This window comes from Aulostomus chinensis, chromosome 19 (genome assembly GCF_037954235.1).
Source record: "Aulostomus chinensis isolate RoL2024-O1b breed Wild chromosome 19, RoL_Achi_v1.0, whole genome shotgun sequence".
NCBI lineage: Eukaryota > Metazoa > Chordata > Actinopteri > Syngnathiformes > Aulostomidae > Aulostomus > Aulostomus chinensis.
The window spans coordinates 11,406,340-11,430,733 of NC_141338.1; the positions used below are offsets into that span (position 1 = coordinate 11,406,340).

Sequence of the window (24,394 nt, forward strand, 5' to 3'; positions counted from 1 at the left end):
TCATTACCTAGTCAGTCAGTCAGGTGAAGCAGTTTTTTGAAGTGGAAGACTTTGATTACTTCAGGTAAGCAATTTGGAGATATTTTACAAATTTGTTATGTATTTTTTCTGCTGATGTTTGATAGTTGGTGTCCATTTACTTGAGTTGTTTGAGAGATACAGCATCTTTCCCTATGAAACTCCAGCAGCATTTTATGAACCAAAAAAAATCAATCAATCAATAAAAATGTAAAATTTAATGTTCCATCCACATGATGGTGAGTAGGTAAAGACTAAATCTTCAAATCTTTATTTTGGGGTAAACTATCCCTTCAAGGCATCACCAAACATCTCATCCCTCATAAAGAGTCCTCCCCGACTTCCTCTTGACTATGAGCACCTCTACCTTAAATCAGATTTACTGTCTAAACCCAGCCCACAGTGCAGTGCCAGGAGTTCCTATTGGCCAGCTGTTGCCTTGGTAACCATACACTGCTGTAGCATGCTGCCAAAAGCCAGTAAAGCCCAGCAGAGTGTCAGATAGCTTTGGACTGAACCGTCCAGATGGACAGCAGCTCGACCGTCTGTCATCTCAATCCTGCTGCGGCTCAGGACGACTGCTAAAGCCGGTAAGTTAGCCATTGTCAAGCGGCTAACTCATCATTAGCTGGGGCTGGGGGGTGTTACAGGAGTTCATCAGTTCCCATGCAAGAACTTTGTCAACCAAACTTCACTTAAAGGCATATTAATTCTGATTCTTATTTTCATGTTCTCAAAAAAAAATCTCAATTGTAGATAGGAGCAAACAATTCACGCTTTTTTTTGTATATTTGTGTGTCCTAATTCAATGGAACCATCCTGCTAAACCTGAGAGAGTTCTTTAAAAAGAGTTTTAAAGGAGGTGGAACACAAGACAGGAACTTCTCATACATGTTTCCAGCCATCACATTTGAACAGAATAGAAGAGAAGGACTTCATTGTCATTATTTTGTGCAAAATACAACAAAATTCAAGAGTGCCACTCTTAAAAAACACAACTAGATGAGGAAAAACACAACATATACACATTGCAAATTTGACTTCTGAGTTGACTTATTGATGCTTACGATGTGCCGTATTATTAACAGTGACACAAAGAACGTGACGCTTGCCTGCCAACTGGAAACCTGCCATATAATGTTCATATTTTGTGCTGGCTATGTAACAGGTTTGTTCCACCTTTCAACATGTCTTAGTGTTTCTTTCATTGGAACTCAGTTGGTGGGGGAAGTAAATCAGCGAACGTATGAAGGAATTTTTGAACAGTTGGAGAGACATCGCGAAAATCAGAAGAATTGCAAGGCAGCTACAATAATGATAGATCAACAAGAACATTTTGTCCTACGCAGGTGACGAGTGCACCTCCATGTGGTGAGCGTCAGAAGACTCGGAGGTGTTCCATGGTGGTGTTCTGTCTCACTGCTCAGCATGTCCTCTCTGATAATGGCCTGGTTGACGTTTCCTCCTGTTGGCAAGCTGCTGTGCAGGTGTCTGGGAGTCTCCATCACAGTGTGGTTCTCTCTCGTGTGCGTCTTCATCATTGTGCCAACTGTATTCGGAGTCTCTTTTGGTATCCGCCGACTCTACATGAGAACACTTCTCAGGATCTTTGAGGTGAGCCGTGTCCACCTGCGCAATGGTACAAATCCATAGATGATTTAAGGTCATATCTCTTTGTATGAGTGGGTGGATGAATTGAAATTGATTTTCCTTTTTGAGTATATACAGTATGTTGTACTGTATGAGTTGGAACAATTACTTCACACAGAAATAATGCAGTAAAATACCACTCTTGATTTTTCTTGGCATGAATATTTTTGCAGTATCTATTTTATTCGACCCATTCATTCCTCCATCAATTTTCTTCCACTTATCCTGTTTAAGGGTCACAGGGGGGTTAGATGTATCCCAGCAGCCTTTGGGTAAGAGGCGGGTTCACCCTGGACAGGTCACCAGTCTATCACAGGGCCAACACACAGAGACACACAACCATTCACACTCACAGTCACACCTACGGTCAATTTAGAGTATCAATCAGCCTCGTCCTCTCTTGATGTCTTTGGACTGTGGGGGGAAGCTGGAGTACCAGAGAGAACCCACACAGGAACAAGGAGAACATGGAGACTCACACAGAAAGATCCTGTGATGGAGCCGGGGCTCAAATAAGATCCTTCTTTATGTGAGGCGACAGTGCAGACCACTGCACCACTGAAGACCATGAAAATGAATCCAGTTTTGAATTATAAAGAGAGACAATAATGGCAATCAAGGCAGTATTAGGTAGTTTTACTGAGCAGCAGAGGCCCACACTGACAAAGGTGGTAAAACACAAGAAGCTGGTGCATTCAAATCTGTTGAGTTTATAATCTTAATCCTTCAGTAGTCTTCAGCAGCACAGTTGTTTGCCATCGCAGTGTCAGTCAGAAAGAGAAGCTCCACTGCACCCTTTAAATATCCAACAAACAATAGTGGCCCAACTGCCACTGACTCCAGAAAGAGTTGGGTGACTTCAGGATGGCTATTTCGCTTCTTTTCCACCATCTGTGCTGCCTGTCATTTACAGCGGTGCTCACGTGTGTGTCACTGCTAGAGCTCCAGAGGCAAAGAGAGGACAATCTGGCAGATGCTCGCTAACATTCCCAGTGGCGCTACGCTGCAGGACTTTGATGTTGGACAAGCATTGAGTGTATGACCTCTGAAAACCAGGAGAGACCACAACTTGTCTGCTGCTCTGTCCCAGGGAATCACTGCTATCCTCTTCTCGGTAATCCCGTCCTTGCTGCAAGGCACCCCTGGGAGCTCCCAGCTCAGAGGGATTGTTAGAAGCTCTGGGCATGTTGCTACATTGCTCACCTGAGGGACTCCAGCTTTTGTACTACTCTTTGGGGAACATGCAGTTAGCCATGGGACAGACTACCATCTGTGGTGATAAACTTTCCCTCTCTACCCAGATTAGTGGTAGTCACAATTACTGCTGAAAATCTAAATTAGAGAGATTTCTATTGCTTTAGGGGGTTTTGCAAAACTACTTCTCCTTTCTCAGCTTGTTGTGATAGAAGCAGGCAGGAGTCATAAATTCAGTTCAGCATTTGATCCTAAACTGAAAGATCTAAAATTGACCCAAACAGCAAAAACAAAAGAAACCCAACTAATCAGACAAGAAGAAGAAACAGGCGGCACAAAATGAGGGAAGGGAAGGAGCTGATTGGATAAGAAACCAAAGGAACGAGGCTGCGGTTGACAAGGACTGATGAACTAACAAGACAGGTGAATCAGTCAGAATAGGTGGGAAACAGACAGGAAGTGGAACATGAGGCGAATACAGCATGACACGAAGAAAAAACAAAGAACAATATACGCTGCATCCAAATTGCCAAGTAGGTCGGATCGTAGGTCGCAGAGCAGGTCGTAAGCTGTCCGAAACCACAACTGGCGCGAGTAGCGACCTACTTCACACCTAAATTCCAGCCTAAACACGCCCATATTGTAGGTCGGTTCAGGTGCATCCTACGGAGCTCCCTATGGCCCACAATGCACCGCGGACTTCTTCTTCGTCCCCTAAAAACTTGTGGACCCGCAAGCCAAGTTTGCCACCAACAGTCTCCCCTTCTTATGCAACACCAACATTTATAGTGACTCAATGACTCAAGGTGTGTTCACACCAAACATGACGAGTGTGAACACACCTTTACAGGTGTGTTAATGTGCTTAATAATAGAGAATGAATGAAGGGTGCGCTCAGAGTGGAATGCAGTACGACAGTCAGGCCAGCAGGTGGGGCTTTTGTTAATGCTGTCTACCTAATTGCAGTATCTGTGCTCTGCCAGCAGAGGTCGTGCTTCACCACCAATCTTCTAGGGTGTCTGAATGGTACCACCGTGTTTAGGTTGTAGAAGTAGGCTGTGGCAGTAGGTTGTAGCAGTAGGACGTAGGTTGCTACTTGGCGATTCGGACACAGCCATAGAGATCAATCAACAGTGCAAAACCAGAGTTAGCACTAAAAATTAACTACGGCCTGCGACACTGAGGTTACTGGGAGAGTTACAGCTGTTTGGTACTGCTTCTCAAGACTCAGGGAGTCCAGTAGAAGGGTGGGCCACCATCAGCCTGGAGGTTCCTAGGACGATCAGGGCTGTTCTTGAATGTCTGCCCAACAACAAAGCATGGCAGCTTTAACTTGGTCACAAGGCATCATAATTAACTAGCATGAGATAGCAGTCACCGTAAAGCTTTGACCGTCTTGAAGTCACCTTAGCAAGGGTAGCTAGTCCTTGCTCTGCCCACTAGTTCACTGGTTTTGCTCCAAGAGGCCCCATCGAACTCTGGCCTACAACTACTCCTTTATTTTGGAGTAAAAAAAGAAAAAAACAGTCAAGGTTTCCAAGCAGAGTTTGAACATTTTTTTCTTGCGTTTTATCTACATGTCATCTGCATGCTTCTGAAGAAAACAGCCCGAGTCTCCAGGGATCATGCTGCTTTCATTATTTTACTTTGATTATATTATTCTCCAACCAGGCCAAGTTCTCTTTGAATCTCTAATCTGGAATCCATTTCAGCGGCCTTCACTAGGCTACCTAATTACTGCTTATCTAACTCCATAGCTGCTGGTCAGCTGTGGTATACAGCATTAACTTCGATGAGATCCTAAACTTACTTTATATATTCCCTCCATACATTTTTTTTTTCATTCTTTGAACTCCTTGATACTTTTAGCTACCAGAACCATTCAAATATCAAATTTCTCAGCGCTGATCACATTTGTGCGTAATTTTTTTTTTTTCAAATTTGTACCTTTTAATGCTTTTTTAAAGCACTCAGATTTTCCAGAGAAAATCTTCATATCGTCACCTTATTAAAATGATTGCCCGAGTTATTTTTTGGCAATTTTTTTTGCCTAAAACGACTCCTGATGATGTTTTGCCTCCAGTTTTTTGTTTTCTGAAAAACTTGAAAGAAATGACTTTTTAAAAAATCTTTTAAAAGTAATCATTTTCTTTTTTATTCCATCATAATGTTTCTTCTCCTCAATCAGTGGGCAACTGTGCGAATGGAGATGGGTGCAAAGGAAAGGAATCAGCACCTGTATAAACCATATAGCAACGGTAAAGGTGGTCCTTTTGATCAAACTCAGCTATCTGATTTATCTACCATTCATAAACTCAAGTGTTTGTCTTTCTCTTGCATCTACAGTTGGCATCATAGTCAAAGAATCATCTTCTCTGCAGCAGGATATCAAGGATCTGCGAGACTCCGCCGGCTGTCTGAGCTCTGAGCCGGAGTTTGAGATGGCTGACGTCTTCTATTTCTGCCGGCGAGGTGTGGAGAGCATCGTGGACGATGAGGTGACTAAGCGCTTTTCGGCTCAGGAGCTGGAAAGCTGGAACTTGTTGACTCGAAGTAACTACAACTTCCATCATATAAGTCTGAGACTCTCTGTCCTGTGGGTGCTGGGAGTCCTCGTCCGCTACGGCATCCTGCTGCCTCTTAGGTCAGGACTGTGAGATTCTCCTCTTGGTACAAAAGCTATGAATGGGTCTACAAGATTGTGTTCTGTTCCTGCAGGGTCACTTTGGCAGTCACTGGCATTTGTCTGCTGCTGGTACTGACTACTTTGGTGGCATTTTTACCAAATAAGGAGTAAGTTTACCCAGATTTGTTTAGAGGCGTCTGTTGGTTTTGTTGCATTTCTTTGATAGGCCTGGTGTCATGTCCTCAGGTTTAGGTCCCACCTCAGCGAAAAGGTCCATCTGATGTGTTACCGTATCTGTGTTAGAGCTCTCACGGCAATCATCACCTATCATCACAGGTACACGGCATTCATCAGCAGTGTCAGCTCTTGAAAAATCAGTCGAATTCTTACGAATCCCTTCTGATGTTTAATTTTAAATTGCATATTTCACGTTAAATTGCAGGGAGAACAGGCCAAAGAACGGCGGAATCTGTGTTGCCAATCATACAACACCCATCGACGTCATCATCTTGGCCAACGACGGGTGCTACTCTATGGTAGAATATTCACCTTAGAGAGAACATGCACCAAAACATTCTCTCTCTCTATGTACTTGCATGTTCTTTGGCATGAGAGGATGAATGTGTGTGTTTGGCATTTTGTGAAATCACTTACATTTTGGAGTCTTGCAGTCTACAGGGATTTGATCTTATCTGGACTTGAACTGTTCCCTCAGGTTGGTCAGGTGCACGGAGGATTGATTGGAATTGTCCAAAGAGCCATGGTCAAATCCCTTCCCCACATCTGGTTTGAGAGATCAGAAATGAAAGACCGACATCTAGTGGTCAAAAGGTACAACTGCATCATGTCAGAGTTGGTTTTTAATTGACTGGGCTATCAACCGTGCTGCTGCTGCCGTTGCCCAGCAACCACTTGTTAATTAGGATGTGAGGATGTCACAGAGGGCGTGGCCTGTTACGTACACAGCTGAGTAATCATATCATTAAGAGCTGCTATTCATCCGCTACATACTGGGATTTGAGTTTCATGTGAAGCATGAGAGGCGGCACAGTGGTGCAGTGGTTAGCACTGTCGCCTCACAGCAAGAAGGTTCCGGGTTTGAGCCGCGGTGGATGGATGGATGGATGAAGCATGAGTAGAACGTTAAGAGCGGTTCTTCTATTCGACACATTTTGTTAGAAAACAAGCTTTGTCTTTATGATTGCAAAAACTAGCTGCAAATTCTTCCACTCGCAGACACAATCTCACACGCATGGTCCTGCTATGTAAAAGAGCAGAAACAAAATTTTTTTTAAAATATAGAAAACAAAAAAAACTAAAAAAAAACAAATGTCAATCCCTGCTTGTAACTTCTCCTTTTATTGGATTATCTCCTTTTATTGGAACTGCCTTCTCTCCTGTGGCCCAGCACCACCAGACATGGCGCACACATGGCATCCCTCTCTGGGAAATCGACTGTGTTATCAAATTAATCGAAGAAACAACTGGCTGTCGAATCAAATCCCATGTTGAAGTCCAGTCTCACCTCTAAACTCCAGTTGCTGCTTGTGGATCAACCCTAGTAGAAGCGGTTGGAAATCTGATTGGAATCACATTTCTTCGAGTGCGTCACTGGACGCTGTCGTACGTTTGTGTTTGTGTGAGAACAAATGTGATCACATTACTTGCAAATCGCAGTGTGGAGAGAAAAGATTCATCTGATGTGAGAAAATAATCTGATTTATTTGCAGTCGGAATTTTTACCCAGTGGGATGAAGCTTTCGCAGCAGCACGAACCACTTTTCATGTGACTCAGTAGTGATTAAGTGACATACGTTTTTTTGTTGTTTCTTTTAGTTCTGCAATCACAGCAGCAGATCAGTTTATAGAGGGTTTTTTTTTTTAAATATTTGATTTTTACATGATCGATTGTTCTTTCAGGCTTTGTGATCATGTTGCTGACAAAACCAAACATCCCATCCTTATCTTCCCCGAGGGTGTGTATGATGCACTCACACACACACACACACACACACACACACACACACACACACTTCCAGGATATCAGGCAGTCCTGCTAAGAGCTTCCCCTGGTGTCGTCTACAGGAACCTGCATCAATAACACATCAGTGATGATGTTCAAAAAGGGCAGCTTTGAAATCGGCTGCACCGTCTACCCAGTAGCCATCAAGGTCGGAATCTTTTTTTTTCTCTCCTTATGTGTAAATGATGGTTTTTTTTTAATCTATAACCGATTGTACCTTGTTTCCATCCGACAGTATGATCCTCGCTTTGGAGACGCTTTCTGGAACAGCAGTAAGTTTGGCATGGTGACCTATCTGCTGAGGATGATGAGCAGCTGGGCCATCGTCTGTAGCGTCTGGTACCTGCCGCCTATGAACAGAGAGGTAAATATTTGCTTTATTCAAAGAGTGAATCACGGACGATGAGTACATTTTCTATCATTTGTAGCTGCTTTGCCTTTTTTGCTGTCTTGCATAGGAAGGAGAGGATGCAGTGCAGTTTGCCAACAGAGTGAAAGCCGCCGTAGCCGCACAAGGAGGATTAGTGGATCTTATTTGGTAAATCTCTGCTGTAAATGATATTCTGCAGATCTGAGAATTCATGTTTTGCTAGCAGCTTTAGATTAGACACAAATGGTGCAGTATTATTCCCTTCAGGGTTTATGGACGATTTAACTAATGAGTCTGTGTGTGACGCCGTTTTCCTTCCGTACGTGTGTCCTCTCAGGGACGGAGGACTGAAACGAGAAAAGGTGAAGGACGCTTTCAAAGAGGAGCAGCAGAAACTTTACAGTAAAGTTCTAGTAGGTAACCAAGACCAGGAGGAACCAACGTGAAGACAAATATTTAGCGTGTGAATATCCAGGAGGAGAAAAGCAACCCAGATCCACAAAAGGATTGCAAGGACACAGTGAGAGTATGACAGGGATTTGTACCAAGCTCCAAGCCAAAGAATAGTCTTACATTTTGCATTGATTTGGACATCTCATCGTCTGTATATTGTGAAAATAGGAAAAGCTACATTTATTAGGTTTTATCAGAATATTGAAAAGTTTTAATAGGGTCAGTTGTCATTGCATTTTTGCTAATTGTTCAAATATCACAGTCAGGATATTTACCCTTCTCTGTTTTACTGAAAACGTCTTCTGTTTTAAAGCCTCATCAGAAACATAATATATCGTGTACCCTGTATGCCACCTTGAAATGTGACTGTCACAGTGACCTTTGACCTCTAAAACATTCTAAGCTCATCAATGAGTCTCAGGATATGCTTGTTCTCAATTTGTTGAAAATCCCTCAATGAATGTGAATTCACAGTGACTTTGACGTTTGACCGCCAAAATCTTTTTTTCAATTCATCCTGGAGTCCCAATGGAAAGTTTTGCCCAGTTTGAACAAAGTCCCCCAAATTGCATACCTGTGAAATCCTACTGACCTTGACCTTTGACCTCCAAAATTTTTTCCACCTCATCTGTGTGTCCCAGTGGATAGTTGAGCCGAGTTTGAACGAATTCTGTCAAGGCGCTCCCTTGAGGTGGCCGTGACTTCGACCTCTGATCACCAAAATTGTTCATCCAGGAGTACCAGGGGACATTTGTGCACAATAAAAAAAAAATTTAAATCCCTACTGGTTCCCTGAGATGTTCACATCAGAATGAGACATGATAGAGAGATGTACTGAAATACCTCCAGCCCACGAATGACAAACCGCTGTGGTACTACAGTAATACTACAACCTACACATCACACAGATGAAGAAGGAAGAATTAAACCGACCACAACTGAAAAAATTCAATCACCTTTTTTAAAAAAAGAGATGAGTTAAATACCTCCTACTACAACTGTTACATCACACACACACACACACACACACACACACACACACACTGTGGCAGTATCCACATCGACTGCGTCACCTGACTAATAGGCTCAAGGCTCTATTAGTGTCTGTGCTTGACACCAGGACACAGTGACAGTCAGAACACACAGTATGACAGGATGATGTTTGCAGTTTAAGAGTGATGGAAAAATAGCAACAAGTTTTTGTTCAACAGCAGTTCAGTGAACCACCCTGTGCACATGTCAGGCCATTTTAGTCAATAATAAACTGACGAAAATCAATACACAGGTAGCCTGTGTGACAGTGGTGGTGAGCTCCAACCTGGTGGGGATTACTGTGGTCCATCGCAGCATGTTTTGAATTAGAAAATGGGGAGTGAAAAGACTTCCGAGAGAGAAACAATCACATTTGCGGCGTCTATCTGTTCTGCAAGGTGGAAGAGATCTGTTCAAACAGCGAGGGTGCAGCCTTATCAGGATTCAGAGTGGAGCTGCGCGTGAAACTCAAGCCTGTGAAACCTATCGGCTGTCATCGGCTTGTCAGGTATCTTCTCTTCAAGAGAGCGCTGTTAGATTGAACTGCATGAACCAGACGTCTCATGTTTGTTCTAAGCTGAGCCGGATCAAGCTGTGACTGGTCTTTGTCATGCCACATTTACTCAGACATTCCAAGAAGCTGGGAATGTTTCTGGAGTCAAATATCTAAAGATCATTGATTTGATGTGTATGGATCTGATGCTGATGTGCTCTGGCAGGCGTCAACAAGTGTTCGTCGCTAATATGGATGTCAATCATGGGACCTGTTAATCTTGGGCAGGGTTTAGCCACCCCCCCCCCTAACCACGCCCAATCAGCTGTTTCCTCAAGTCTGACCAAGCTCGCGGGGAAAGTTTCTCTCGCCTCTATCCTGAACCACGGCGACTCGATGGTGTGTGGTTCCTCCAGAGTGTTAATAGAACGAGTGTCAAAATGTCTTTGGCGGATCAGCAGTGGTGTCCAACAAACGTCCAGGTAACGGTGCTCCAAGCCAGAGGCCTGAGGATCAAGGGGAAGAGCGGCACCAACGATGCCTACGCGGTCATGCAAGTGGGTAAGGAGAAGTACCAGACCTCGGTGGTGGAGAAGAGCGTCGCTCCGGTGTGGAAGGAGGAGGCCGCCTTCGACCTGCCGCATCTGGACGGCGGTGGAGGGGAACGCAGCACCTTGCACGTCCACGTCCTGCACCGGGCCCTGGTGGGTCCAGATAAACTGCTGGGACAGGCGGTCATCAACCTGCTGCAGCTCAGTGAGGACAGAACCAGAAACAAGACCGAGTGAGTGCACGCAGCAGCCACCATGTCTGATTAAACATGTAGAGACTAATCAGGTGGATGGATTGGAACCCTGTTAGACTCATAATGCGACATGCAAGTCTAAAATATGAATGACTAATATGCAAATGACGTCACGGCAAGGTAAACACAGGTGTAATCAGTAATCTAATTGTGACCCTGGTAGAATTGACTATGATCCCTTTAATAGAACGAGTCCATTCAGTTTTATCTATCACATCCGTGTTTACTTCTCATGAACACTGCCACACTGCTGCGATATGATCAACACACGGTATCATGAGCCTGGTTATCAAGGAATAAACAAAGCAAACAAGTACGTGATGAATTTGAAATGTTTAAAACTTAAACAGCATAAAAAGGTCCAGTCGCACAGTACAGTTTCTATAACGATAACCAGCGAAAGATAATAAAATATCCTTTAATATAATAATTTCTATACCGCAACCTTCAAAAATAATCGCTTTATGGATTGTTTTATTTTTCACAGGCTGACATCACAAATGTGATTCAGTTAATAGAGGGGCATTAGTCAGGATGGCAGCTGTGAAAAAGGCAAAGCAGATGATTTTCAAACAGTATAAAAAAAAAATCAAACCCAACATACTGCAGCACCTCAAAACGCACATTATATTCCGATGCACGATAACATCGGCACGGTATCGACGTTATGTATTCATTCCAACGCCAGAAACAACGCTGATGCTGGTTCAAAAATCTCACTGCAATTTTGTGGTCTTGTAGGATAAAACTGAATAATCCTCATTTATCCCATAATAATTACAATACACATTCCAATAGAGAAATCATCCAGCATTTGTGATAGCTGGATTTTAATTGTCATATGAGTGTTTTTCCTGTTTAATTGAGCAGTGTGTAATATTTACACATATTCTCTGCAGAGACAGAAAACACACACGCACACACAAACTCACACACAATGCCATGCTTGACTACTCAGACCTGTTCCGGTGGGTTTGACTTGTGAATTTTGCCCACTCGCTCCAGCGCAGCTTAGAGGATTTGCTCCTTCAGTTGCAGCCTCTGAGGACGCCAATCAGCATTTCTTACTCAAGCGAAAGAATTGAGTCAAAGGATTCACTCTTTCATTGGCTGAACCTGTAGATGAGTCCCTGGAAACAGACCAAACCTTCCCTTCCCTGTGCCCTATAAAGCAACATCTGATGCGACTCTTTGAATTAGTGTCCAACTCAAATAACCTTGAAAAAATGGTCTTGCAAACCATGGTGTGCGTCTAGAAAAGGTATATATACGGTATGATAAAATAAAACACACAGTACTCTTCAAGCTAGTACTTGAGTGTCCAGGATTCTGGTGCTAAGTACCCGGTCTAACAAGTAGAGACAATGATTACCTGCTTCATTTTAGTCTCAAGATATCAGGTTTTACAGGATGTACTCTCAGTAATACTGCTTGTACTTGCTACTTTAAACAGTAAAATATGGGTTTCACTTGGTCACAGCGATGGTTTAGTATTTTTATTCATGCTATGTGACCCATCAGCTTGCTGGAGTTGGTTGTTTTCCATATTAGTAAGAATAGAAATTGTTTTGTTGTCCAAAGCTGTTCCTGAGTCTCCTGCCGTGTGACCGGTATTATACAAAAGCAGGCTGCATACCAACGTGTTTGTTTGATTGCACATTCACTCACACACGCACACGCGAGGACAACTTCCGTGTTCTCCCACCTTCTCCGTGGTTGTTTGTTGCTGTTTGCTTCCATCCGTGTTCTCTTTGATGTCATTCCATTGAAACTCATCTATATTGGTGTTGTGGTTTGTTACCGTTCCTGTTTCTTCACCTGTAGACGTTCTGTCTCTTATGGTGACCTTTCATAAAACAATGCAGGCAGTTAAGCCACAATAAAAGCATGTAAGATAAGATTTCAGAACAGAACTGACTTGTCACTTAGAACTTCATGTGTTCTGTGTCTGCTTCTCCGGTTCCTAGTCGCTGACCTGAACTGAGGTTTTATCTCTCTAACGCTTCACTTGGATGCATGTTTGATTCATAATTGCATGCGTCTTCGATCCCATCTATTTTTTTTTCTTTGCCTAATCAAAAATCCTCTACCGCGGAGATTTGTTTGGAAAAACATGCTTCGTTGTATGAGGCTTTCTTATACATGTATTCATTTTTGTTTTGTAAAATCCCAGAACACGTCCAGCGAGAGCTCTGCAGGTTGATCTCTGCGGCTCTCTTGGAGCTTGGGGAATGCACCTTGCCTCCGAGGTTTAAATCCGGCTGCAGCCTCGCATTCCTGACAGTTTTATCAATTGAAAACAAACAGTGATGGCAACAGTCTAGCAAGGTCACTTTCTCTGGGTAAGGCCGTCGTGGCTGCGCGACTCTTCCAGGTTCCACACGCTGCCAGCACAAGAGCGCTACTGTTTCAAGTGCGAAGTCCACTTGTGCTTGTGAGCAATCATTCAGCCCTGTGCTTCTATCTTAGAACTTTGCTTGGATAAGAAGCATCACTGTAGATATTTACTGCAGTATGTTGGACCTTAGAGTTCACATGATAAATCAAGGAACCACACGTGAAGACTGAACATCATTTCCTGTTTCCACACAATGGCGTTGTGCCTAAATTACCCTTCATTTTTCAGGATTCTTCTTTGGCCAGTATTACACCCCTCTACCAATTTTGTTAAAAATAATATTCCGTATTCCTGTTGAAAGCTACAAATGCAATCAAAAACCCTGAGAGAAGTCCAAGACGAGTTCTGGTCATAAACTGTGGTGTAAGATTTTTTTTGTAAAGTCTCCAAACGTGTTCGTCCCTTTGAAGCACCCTCTGGAAACACTCCCGTTTTTGCAGTTGCAGTGTGTTTCTGGCTTGTATGTGCTTGTCGCACTGTGTTCCCTCAACAATTTGCTGATGTTTTCCTTAATTGCTTCTTACTTGCTCAAGACGCGTGATGTGAGGATATTTAGGAACCTCTTTCAAGGCAATTGTCTGTTCTACCATTAGGCCAGCATGTTGTTGTTATGTTCTCAAGCTCATTTTGATTTACACACACTAATAAATATGACACATGTTGGTTGAGGTATAACAGAGGGTAAATCCGCTGATACGTCTGTAAATATATTTTCATTTGCACTCATTTCCTGTGCTCGGGCTTCACTTGACATCTCAGGCTCATGGATGTGGACTGATAAGACTGGGACAGTTTTGGTCCTTGGACATTATGACTGCTGAGTCGTTTGACTGGCTCAGCTCTTCTCCCACTAGGGCAGCTGTGTTCTGTGATAAGAAAGGCTTTAGCTACTCCAAGCATTGTCTTATCAGGAGCTCAGGCTTCACAGGGAAGTGTGTGTGTGTGTGTGTGTGTGTGTGTGTGTGTGTGTGTGTGTGTGCGCCTGTGCTGAATGTAGAATGCATTTTCAGTGTTGACTCGTTCACCATCCTCCTGCCTGAAAAATAGCACAGAGGTGAAAGATTGGTAAGTTTACTGTAAGGCCATCATCATCATCATCATCATCATCCAGGCTTTGTTTAGGCAACAACGCTATTTAATCCCCCCCCCCCACCCCCCACACACACATGCACGCTCTGTTTACTACCCTTAACAGCAAACGCCCAAATGCTTGTGCAACTTCCCTTGTGTTGAAACAGACTTCTTCTTCTGTTTTTTGTACTCATTCATGTTGGCTGCATTTGTGTACAAAGAAAAAAGACATTTCTGGATGGTTGCATACTCAGGATTCTGTAGAGGACAACACAAGAGTTGGGCAACATTTATATTTTGCAGAGTTCAGTGCTGACAGAGCGAAGGGCCTAGCATTGGACAGTTTGGTTGCCTTGCGAGTTGTGGGGAGCTTGTGTGATGGAGTGAGGCTATTTATTTTTTTGGCTTCTTCTTGGGTGTTTAATTTGTTTGTTAGAATATTCCATCTGCTGTTTAAGATGGAAAATGTCTCACCCGTGGTGTAAACGTCACAGCTTTTCTTTCATTCCATGTCTTATTTTTTCATCGCGGCAGCTAACGTCACTAGCCCGTTATTTGAGTCAAAAAGAATCAACTGGAAGCTTTTAGTCCAGTCTAAATGGAGACAGTGCCCTCTGTTGGAGTTTAATAGCAGCAGATTCTTCGTACCCATTTTACATAGAGATTATTAAAAAGAATGCTGCCTTTAATCTGTTCGAGGGTACATTTTGGGCCATATTTAGCTGATATGTGTTACGATAACATTGGATTTCTATGCTCTTACACAATATATACCATCATATACTCTTGTTTTCTGTATTATTTATGTCGTTAGGCCATATTTAGGGAAAATGTGTAACTAATTGTGCCAATTAAACCACGCAAAAGGATGCTGGTGCTGCAGTACTAAAGAGGGATTAAAATCTTAATAACTGTGACCACATAGCTTCTTGTGCATGGGATTAAGTAGCTCAAGAGCTGTAGAACACACCGTTTGTCCATCTAGCAGCAGTTTGTTGGAGGACATTCGTCAGACAGTTCTTGTCTCATAGAAGAATATTTATACTGTGGAGGCCTGAAGCCTGCAGATGTCATTAGTCATTAGCAGGAGGAAGCAGCAGCTGTGACAGCAGTCTCACCCATTTAGCAAATTACAGGAAGAGGCATTTCTGTCTTTACTGTGTTTGTGCCTCACACCTGAAGGCATTCCTGACACGAGGTGATGAATTTCGACAATTTAGAGAGGCACCACGGGGTCGATAAAGATGACATCTCAGTGTTGCTGTACAAGACCATCTACGGCCTCAGTTATGAAGACCAGTAGTTTGTCCCTCTGTGGCTTTGCTGCATCCTTTTCCAAAGTTTCATTGACAAAGTAGAGCAGTTACACATCTTCTCTCTCCCCTTATTGCATTCTGAGAGTGTAAATAATATTAAAGGCAAGGCTATTTGTCCGAGCACAAAAGGAGTGGACGGTCACTCAAGAAAGTGTTGAGTTACCCTCTTGTTTTTAGATGATTCGCTGCAGCCACAACACAGCAGCGCGCACACACACACACACACACACGCACACACACACATTCCTCGTTTCCTCATTTCCCCAGGAATCCAGATTTCAGTTGTTTGTTCAGTGGTGAGCTGACCTCAGATTTATGCACGACAAGCAGTTTTCCTGCTGACTGCTAGTTTTTCGTTGCTCTGCTAAATAATTCTGGTGATTCTGAGACCCCTCTGTTAGTTTTGGACCTCCCACTGGACGGCTGCTGACGCAGTGCAAAGTTGGCAAAGCACGATCTCACTGGACGTCTTACATGCCCGTTTACTGGATTTTTGACATTTCATTGTGAGATTTCAAGTTGCACGTGAAGTGTTTTCATGGGTGTCGTTTTCATCCACTCATTAGTAAATCAAGCCCATGTGGCTGCTTTGTAAAAAGGATAAGGACAAAGATGTTTGTAGGCTTTGATTCCTCTCCTTCTATGTTTTTGAAGGTTGAAAAGATTTTTTTTTTTGAATCTTTGATTTAAATCTGCCTCGACCCACTTTTTTTTAAGGGTTGGGTCAGTTAATGGAGCAGAAGGAAGGCTGTAGGCTGACGACCCAGATATTACAAGCATACAGGACAGTACAAGCATTCATATTCTCTGTGAGAGCTCACCACAGACTGGAAAAGTGTTAGTATTGAAGAAAACCCTCAAGGTTGTTTTGCTAGTTTTGAGCATCAAAGTCTTTCCATAAACACTGACTTGAGTCTGAGCGACTGAGTCACTTTCCGTTTGCTACTGGATGGATCACAGTTTCCATGAAGAAACTGGCGCTAATTAAACCTCCTCATTCTGAAAAAAAATACACTAACAACACTGAGCATTATGAATATCTTTTTTTCAAAAATGGTGAAAACTGGTTTGAAACACCAGCCTCCATCACACTCAGAGAGCACATACCTCCGCCTGCTCCGGCTTCGGTAAAAGCAGCAGCGAGCGGGTCCTCGCACCCCTGCACACATTCAGTGTGAGACTGGTCCTTCGAGCAAGAGGGAGGAGGAATTGGATATTTGGATTAAACATGAATGAGTAGACTAATGTGTGCATTGTGATCCAAACATTAATTCCTGTGCCCACCAGGAGGCGCGAAAGACACACACACCTTATATTATGCGGCAACATAATATAAGTTGAAGAAAATCAAATGTTGGTCACATCAGGTTTACTTCTGTTAACTGCTAGGTGGCACGAAAATTTAAATTCAGCTTGTAAATGTCCTTAGGTCAGGACTCTCGTCAGAGGTGCGAAGTTTCATAAAGACCTGACCACTACTCCACCACCATGGAGTCCGGTTACTTTACTGTTCATAATTGTACATCTTGCCACAGTAACACCGTTTAAGAAAACTCAGTATCATTATTATGCTCATGACATGTGTTTCCCCCACAGATGGTTTAAGTTGCTGGATAAGACTGGAAAGGTGGACAAAGACCGAGGAGAGGTGCTCCTGGACATCCAGTTCATGAGAAACAACATGACCGCCAGCATGTTTGACCTCTCTGCTGCTGGCAAATCCAGATCTCGTCTTGGCAAGTTTAAGGACAAAGTTCGAGGGAAGAAAAAGGAGTCGGACGCTGCGCCCACAGTGGTGCCAACCTTTACCCAGGTTCTGACAGACAGTGAGGAGGAGGGAGCCGGGGAGGTAGCTGCAGGCAAGGAAGAGAAAAAGAAGAAGAATAAGATGAAGTCCTTGTTTTCCTCCAAGTCAAACTTGCAGAGGAACATGTCCCAGTCCATGTCTGTTCTGCCTGCTAAGAACTCCCCACTGAGTGGCAGCCAGTCGTCTGGTCTGAACGTAGACTCCTCTGAGGGTCAGCACCTTTGAACTTATCACTGTTATTCCTTTCATGTTTGTCTGCAGCTTTTTAACTTTCATTCATCCTTCTAGGTAAAAAGAAGTTCAAGTTCAAGATCCATAAACGCTCAGGCAGCTCAGGCAGCAAAGATTCCACCTCGGTCTCCCAGAAACATGGTTCTGTGGAACAAAGTAACTTGTGTATCAATGGCAGTCATGTGTACTGTGAGGAGCCACAGCCTCGGACCTCTCGCATTGGCTCCAACTACAGTCTGGCCAGTTCAGGCCACGGATCTATGGAGGATGTTCCTGAAAGCTCTCCCCCATCAGTGGATTCACTCAGGGCAGTGAGGCAGTACTCACCCTGGACAGAAGAGGAGGAAGAGGAGACTGAGGCAGACAAGAAAGAAGGTACGGAAGAAGAGAGAATAAAAGAAGAGAAAGAGGAGATGTTTAGGAGACGAGAACTCGAGCGTTTAGCTGAAGAGAAGAGGAGACGTGAGGAAGAAGAGAGGCAGAAAGCTGAGGAAGAGGAGAGGGTTAAGAGACAAGAGCGCGAGCGTTTAGCTGAAGAGAAGAGAAGACGTGAGGAAGAAGAGAGGGAGAGAGCTGAGGAAGAAGAGAGGGAGAGAGCTGAGGAAGAAGAGAGGGTTAGGAGACGAGAACTCGAACGTTTAGCTGAAGAGAAGAGGAGACGTGAGGAAGAAGAGAGGGAGAGAGCTGAGGAAGAAGAGAGGGAGAGAGCTGAGGAAGAAGAGAGGGTTAGGAGACGAGAACTCGAACGTTTAGCTGAAGAGAAGAGGAGACGTGAGGAAGAAGAGAGGGAGAGAGCTGAGGAAGAGGAGAGGGTTAGGAGACGAGAGCTCGAACGTTTAGCTGAAGAGAAGAGAAGATGTGTGGAAGAAGAGAGGGAGAGAGCTGAGGAAGAGGAGAGGGAGAGAGCTGAGGAAGAGGAGAGGGTTAGGAGACGAGAGCTCGAACGTTTAGCTGAAGAGAAGAGAAGACGTGTGGAAGAAGAGAGGGAGAGAGCTGAGGAAGAGGAGAGGGAGAGAGCTGAGGAAGAGGAGAGGGTTAGGAGACGAGAGCTCGAACGTTTAGCTGAAGAGAAGAGAAGACTTGAGGAAGAAGAGAGGGAGAGAGCTGAGGAAGAAGAGAGGGAGAGAGCTGAGGAAGAAGAGAGGGAGAGAGCTGAGGAAGAGGAGAGGGTTAGGAGAGAGAAGAAAGAAGAGCAGGAAAGATTAGCAGAGGAAAGGAGATTGGCGGAAGTTAGGAAGTGGGTTGAGGAAGAGGAGAGGATCAAAATGGAAGAGGAAAAGGCCAAGGAAGAGAAAAAGAAACAAGAGGAAGAGGAGAAGGTGAGAAGACAAGAAGAGGAACAAGAAAGATTAAAGGAGCAAAAGAGGAGACTTGAGGAAGAAAGGAGGCGGGTTGAAGAAGAAAAAATGCAACGGGAGGAAGAGGAGAGGGTTAGGAAGGAAGAAGAGAGGGCTCTGAATGAGAAAATGAGACGAGAGGAAGAAGAGATGGAAAGATTAGAGGAGGAAAAGAGGAGACTGGAGGAGGAAAGGAGGCGTGTTGAGAAAGAAGAGAAAATTAAATGGGAAGAGGAGGAGAGGATGAGGATGGAAGAGGAGAGGGCTCTGGAAGAGAAAAGAAAACAAGAGGAGGAAAGAACTAGAAGAGAGGAAGAAAGGAGACAAGAGGAGGAGGAGGAGAGAGTTAGGAGGGAGGAAGAAATAAAGAGGCTGGCAGAGGAAAGTAGAGTAAAGGAAGAAGAAAAGCAGAGAAGACTTGAGGAAGAGAGGAGACTAGAGGAAGAGGAGAGAGTTAGAATACAAGAGGAGCAAGAAAGATTAGCAGAGGAAAGAAGAAGACTGGAGGAAGACAGGAGGAGAAGGATTGAAGAAGAGAAGATAAGAATGGAACAGGAAAAGGCTGAGGAGGAAAAAAGGAGACAAGAGGAGGAGAGGGTGAGAAGAGCAGAGGAACAAGAAAGATTAGAAGAGGAAAAGAGACGAGTGGAGGAGGAAAAGAGGTGGATGGAGGAGGAAGAAAAACTTCAAAGAGAGGAAGAGGAGAAGGCCAGGGAAGAGAAAAGGAAACATGACGAAGAGGAAAGGGCAAGGAGGGAAGAAGAACGGCGACAGGAAGAGGAGAGAGTTAGGAAAGAAAAAGAAGAAATGAAGAAGCTTGGAGGGAAGACGAGGCCGGAAGAACAAAGGAGGAGGATTCAGGAAGAGGAGAAAATAAGAAGAGAGGAAGAGGAAGAGGAAGAGATTGGGGTGAAGGAAATGGAGAAGAAAGGAGAGGCTTGTAAACTAGAGAAAGAGAAGTCAGCTGGAGGCGCTGAAGAAGAGAAGAAGAGGAAAGAAAACAAAACAAGCCAGAAATCCCAAGTGTGTGTGGAGAACCCTGCAGCCGTGACCTCCAGTAATCCATTCGGTGAAGATATTTCAAATAATCCCTTTGAGGAGGCGCCCAACTTGCCCAACTACAGTACAGTCCAAGAAAGGTTAGCCTTTCCTCACACGGTTCCCAAATATCGCCGCCACCCTCCTCTCTTACAGAGAAACCCACCAATCACATTCAAGAACTTCCAAAACTGTTACAAATATGCAGCTGACAACTCACTAAAAAAAAAGAAAAAAAAAAGATTTAGTCCCACTGCATCGTGCTTTTATCAGGGCCCACTGTAAATATGCCTGATCATAAAAGTCCCGATAATTATCCCGGGGGAAATGAACGGAAATGTCGAAATGTGTTGAAATTGTTTGCGTACATACAAATCAACGAACAAAGGAGAACGAAAGTCAAATTCCGTCAAAATTCAACACATCCTGCTGCCCCCGATCCACATTATTTCTGAATATTTCTCCACTGCACAATTCTTCAGACTGGTGATACTACAGAAGAGTGTAACTATGTACGTGTCGCTGCTTCAGACTGGCTGTGTGTCAGTTAATCTCCTGATTATCAGAACAGGATACTGGGAGCAGGTCGTCCCACAACATCTGAATGTAACGTGAACGGGAGATAAGTCAGTCATTTCCATGTTGCTATAGGGAGTCTTATCTGATTGTTACTCGGTTAGTTTACAATCTTTGACATCACGGAAACCGACTGGTTTGTGGAAGACATATTTCTCTTATTAAAAACACTCTTTGTTCACGCACTATATTTTTATTTCCTTTCTTATTACATAATAACCCCCCGGTGATCATGTCAACCAAAATTGAAACTTAAACCAGGAACAACACTTCCTTAATAAACCAACGATGTACAGGGAACCTTGGACGTCGGTCTGACCCACTGAGGGTTGATTGTCCGGTCACTCGTCTCACAGTCAGTGGTATTTTGGTTAAATGCCTGAAATAAGGTCTTTGGTTTGTACAAGCTAAAGATATTCTAGCATTTCTTACAGGGTTCTAAAATATGTCAGGCCAGTACTACACTTTTGAAGCTTTGCGTCTTAAAAACTGTTTTTTAAAAACTGCTAACAAGTGGCTAAACAAGACTACAGGAGCATGAGGCTAGTTATAGTGACGCTGACGTCATGAATCCATGGTCAAAGTTAGCTTTGCACTTCCAGCAATTTGCAGTGGCTGACTGCCTTGTGGAACAGTATGTGCAAGACTCATAAACTTTTGTTGCTACTTTATTTATTTCTTAATGATACAAAGTCTAATGTAAAAATCCTGTTTGCTTTCGGTCAAGGGACCCATGGCGACGCTAACTTCCTGGTTGGCCTATAAAAATACCTCAGCCATGCAGCACTCATTTAGGTTTATATCTGATTATATTTTCATGCATCATAAGTGTTTTTTCTGCTTCCTTTTAATCAAACACTTTAACTTCTTCTACTCTCATTGCCAGATGTCATTCTCGTGAACCTTCGGAGGGAAGTAAGACCGTTTCCGGCGATGAAAAGGACATTCATGCTACTCAGCGGGAGAAACGACTAGCTCCTCAGCCTCCAGGAAGGAATCAAGCTGACAGAAAGAGTCAGGGAGAGCAGGACGTGTCGATACGCCACCTGGCACACATTAACACGCCGAATAAAGACAAAGATGTCAAAACTGCCAGCGTTACCCTTCAGTGCTCGCTGCAAGTAATCGCTCCTCAGAGTCTGTCTCAATCTGATCCGAAGAGCACGCAGAGCCAGTCGAGTACCACCTCAGGAACATCTGCAGCCAAACACACTAAACGTCCGGCGCCGACAAGACCTCAGTCTTTGGAAGAGGGGGCACCCAAAATGGACGCCAGTGTTTCTCATGGATGTGGCCCAGAGCAGAAAAAAATTGTTTACAGTTTGAATCCATTTGAGGACGATGAAGATGAAGAGGAGCTCACAAATAATACAACGGTCTCTGGGAGTCCTGTTTCAGTACAGTGGCCCCCAGCCATGTCACAAGCTCCTGACAAAGATGGCGGCTCACAAACCAGACTCAAATCCTCAAAGGTGGCCCGTGCCCCCCCACCTCCTGCAAAGACAGCTGCCTCAGCAACAAATACCAGCCCAAGCATTGAGAGTTCAACCAAAGCATGTGACCCTGAGCCAGAGGCCGCACTCCCTGTCCAGGGGAGTCCGGCACTGGAGATCCTGCCACCTAAGACCCTGCCGTCGAAACCGCAGCGAGCTGGAGAGGAAGTGGCGGTGAAGAAGGAGGTAACTTTACGCAGGTGAGACGCCGCTTCTCAGCAGTGTTGCAAGAATCCTTCACCTCATAGGACACACACCAGCTCCAGGTAGACCTCCAACATTTTGTTCAATGCAGGTTAATGAAATGTGACTAAGTGAGACTCCAGTGGTCAGGACATTAAACGTCATCACACCGATGAGAGGCACGAAGCCAACATCTTTTTCTTCCAAATTGTTGTCATTGCAGACTTCAGCCTGTCAAACCCCTGAATGCTTTGGACCAGCAGTCCGTCTCAGAGGAAAAAGATGAATCCAAAAGAATCCCTCAGGAAGTTCCGAAAAACACCAAGGTATTTTTGTCAGCCCTAACTTTTATGACAGGTGAAAGAGTTGCCATCTAACTCTTCAAAATACTTGTTCTAAAGTGGCGTTTCAGTGTTTAATGTACACATCAAACATGTTTGAACGTTGAACTCGAAATCAGGATGATCAGTGAATTTGTGACGCGTTTATATTATCTCGGGGGGGGGGGGGGCAAATTTTGCCACCCTGACCTCAAATCTAACTCGCTGCATTCAAGTGCCATTCTAACATCATTCAGTCTGTGTTGAGTTTACAAAACAGACTGACATTGAACTAAACACACCAGAAAAACAAAAGATTCTCATCTGCTCACAATGGGAGGTGGGTTAGTTGACTTTTGTTGTTAGTTGACCTCCATGTGTGCAAGTGGAAGAAGGTTTTAAGTGGTTGATGGGGAGCTGCGAGTTGTGATATACTGACTGGGATGTTTTCTGTGCTCTGGCAGGTAAACAACACGGTGGCGAAGGGGCCGTACTCCCTGCTGACACAAGAGGAACTCATATCTCTGGTGCTGAAACAAGAGAACCAGCTGTCAGCGAAGGACAAAAAGATTTCAGAGCTGGAGCAGTACATTGACAACTTACTTGTACGTGTCATCGAAGAACAACCGAGCATTCTCATGTCTTTGAGCTCTATGAAGAAACCTGCCTAGGACACTCACTGATGACCGTATTCCTGCTGCAAAAAAAAAAAAACAGTAACTGGACTGAAGATACTGGGTTTGAAAGGTTAAGAGGTCAAGTTCAACATACTGGCAGATAAATGAAGACTAAAATACTGTTAAGAGTTCTTCAGCTGAGATTCTGACAGCTTGGAATCAAAGATGTTCAAACAAAAACTTTCTGCCTTTCTTTGTAGTCACTTGTAATATTTTTGATACTTTGCAACAGCATATTCGTGTATAATTTCAAAACATCCTTTTTTTGTGTACATTCCGGTGTTGAAGTAGAAACAACTTTGATAAATGTCCAGTTACTGTAAAGAAATACTTCCTGTCTACTTGCGATATCTTCACTGTAGAGGCAATGCACTAATAGATCAAAGTTCTTGCTCTTGCACTGAATGTCAAACGTTTACATGATTCTACTGACCCCGAAATGCACTTTACCCTGCTTACACCATTAACATGGAATCACTATACTGAGGTTAATGCTATTACAATATGGAAAATTAAAGTGTGCAATGAAAACACGGACTCTGTAGATTTTACTTGAGCCTACAAGAATGTGTATTCCAATATGAGGGCCTTCCTTTTCCTGTTAGTCATTTCCCAGTTCACATCAGCTGGCACTTGAAGTGGTAATGTGGTCCTATCTAATCAGATATTTAGCAATATTTACGACCCGCATTTCACATTTAATAGTATTGACTTTGACCTTTCTGTACTTTTGATTGCAGTTTGGGTTACTGCAAGAGATATCCTTACCATCCTGGTTACTGTGAAGCATTTTCCAAGTTGATTTGAGAGTGAAAAGTTTTTGAAAATACTTAAATCATGTAGTTGAATTCTGAGAATCCAAGTTGAGATTTTACCACAGGTGTAACTGGTATACGCAGCTGAGCATAATGTTAGCAGGTGTGACTAAAAAGAGCTGGTTTTTTGTTCACTGGGATTGATTGTGTTAAAGATCCCTCACACACAAAACTATTCAAAAATAAGCTTAGTTAATAATATAATGTGTGTTTGATTGTGTTTGCCCATTGATTTTTGGACCACTATCAGTTTTCAAAATATTTGGGATGTAAAAAGTCATGCTCATAGGAACAGTGAGCACAGAGGGAAAATTTACTCTTTCACAGATTCATGTGAAATCAACATCCAACTGTCCAAATCTGTTCTTCAAAAATGCTATGCAGTGAAACTCAAACATTCAGATGTTGGAAAAGAGGAAAATGCATTTTATCGCAACAAGAAGGCTCTCGATGGTCTTACCCTGAGGC

At 43.6% G+C, this 24,394-nt stretch overlaps 2 protein-coding genes and 1 long non-coding RNA gene across 7 annotated transcripts; 2 read left to right on the forward strand and 1 right to left on the reverse strand.

Moving 5' to 3' along the window:
• Window positions 1-150: 150 nt before the first annotated feature.
• Window positions 151-10,763, reverse strand: LOC147244041 (uncharacterized). Of its 2 annotated transcripts, none has more exons than XR_015110470.1 (4): window positions 10,440-10,763; window positions 7,729-7,861; window positions 6,143-6,271; window positions 151-1,647 (listed from the first exon to the last, which is right to left on the reverse strand). It is a non-coding gene; the product is annotated as an uncharacterized LOC147244041 (long non-coding RNA). The 2 variants fall into 2 exon arrangements; XR_015110471.1 differs by lacking the exon at window positions 10,440-10,763 and adding an exon at window positions 8,927-10,214.
• On the forward strand, window positions 491-9,965 carry LOC147244042 (glycerol-3-phosphate acyltransferase 4-like). Its single transcript, XM_086188177.1, has 14 exons — window positions 491-608; window positions 1,368-1,632; window positions 5,051-5,120; window positions 5,209-5,506; window positions 5,581-5,655; window positions 5,735-5,824; window positions 5,931-6,024; window positions 6,204-6,319; window positions 7,409-7,464; window positions 7,574-7,659; window positions 7,747-7,875; window positions 7,970-8,049; window positions 8,219-8,298; window positions 9,765-9,965. The coding sequence occupies exons 2-14, from the start codon at window positions 1,447-1,449 to the stop codon at window positions 9,962-9,964; spliced, it is 1,560 nt and encodes a 519-aa protein (XP_086044303.1). The 5' UTR covers window positions 491-608; window positions 1,368-1,446; the 3' UTR covers window position 9,965.
• Window positions 10,175-23,642, forward strand: LOC147244043 (uncharacterized). 4 transcript variants are annotated; one of them, XM_086188176.1, is made up of 7 exons: window positions 10,175-10,643; window positions 17,046-17,467; window positions 17,545-18,456; window positions 18,592-19,963; window positions 21,325-22,131; window positions 22,338-22,440; window positions 22,899-23,642. In XM_086188176.1, the coding sequence occupies exons 1-7, from the start codon at window positions 10,300-10,302 to the stop codon at window positions 23,103-23,105; spliced, it is 4,167 nt and encodes a 1,388-aa protein (XP_086044302.1). In that variant the 5' UTR covers window positions 10,175-10,299; the 3' UTR covers window positions 23,106-23,642. The 4 variants fall into 4 exon arrangements, with proteins under 4 accessions (XP_086044302.1, XP_086044300.1, XP_086044301.1 ...); XM_086188174.1 differs by having other exon boundaries at window positions 17,545-18,084; window positions 18,148-19,963; XM_086188175.1 differs by having other exon boundaries at window positions 17,545-18,060; window positions 18,148-19,963.
• The last annotated feature ends 752 nt before the right edge of the window (window positions 23,643-24,394 follow it).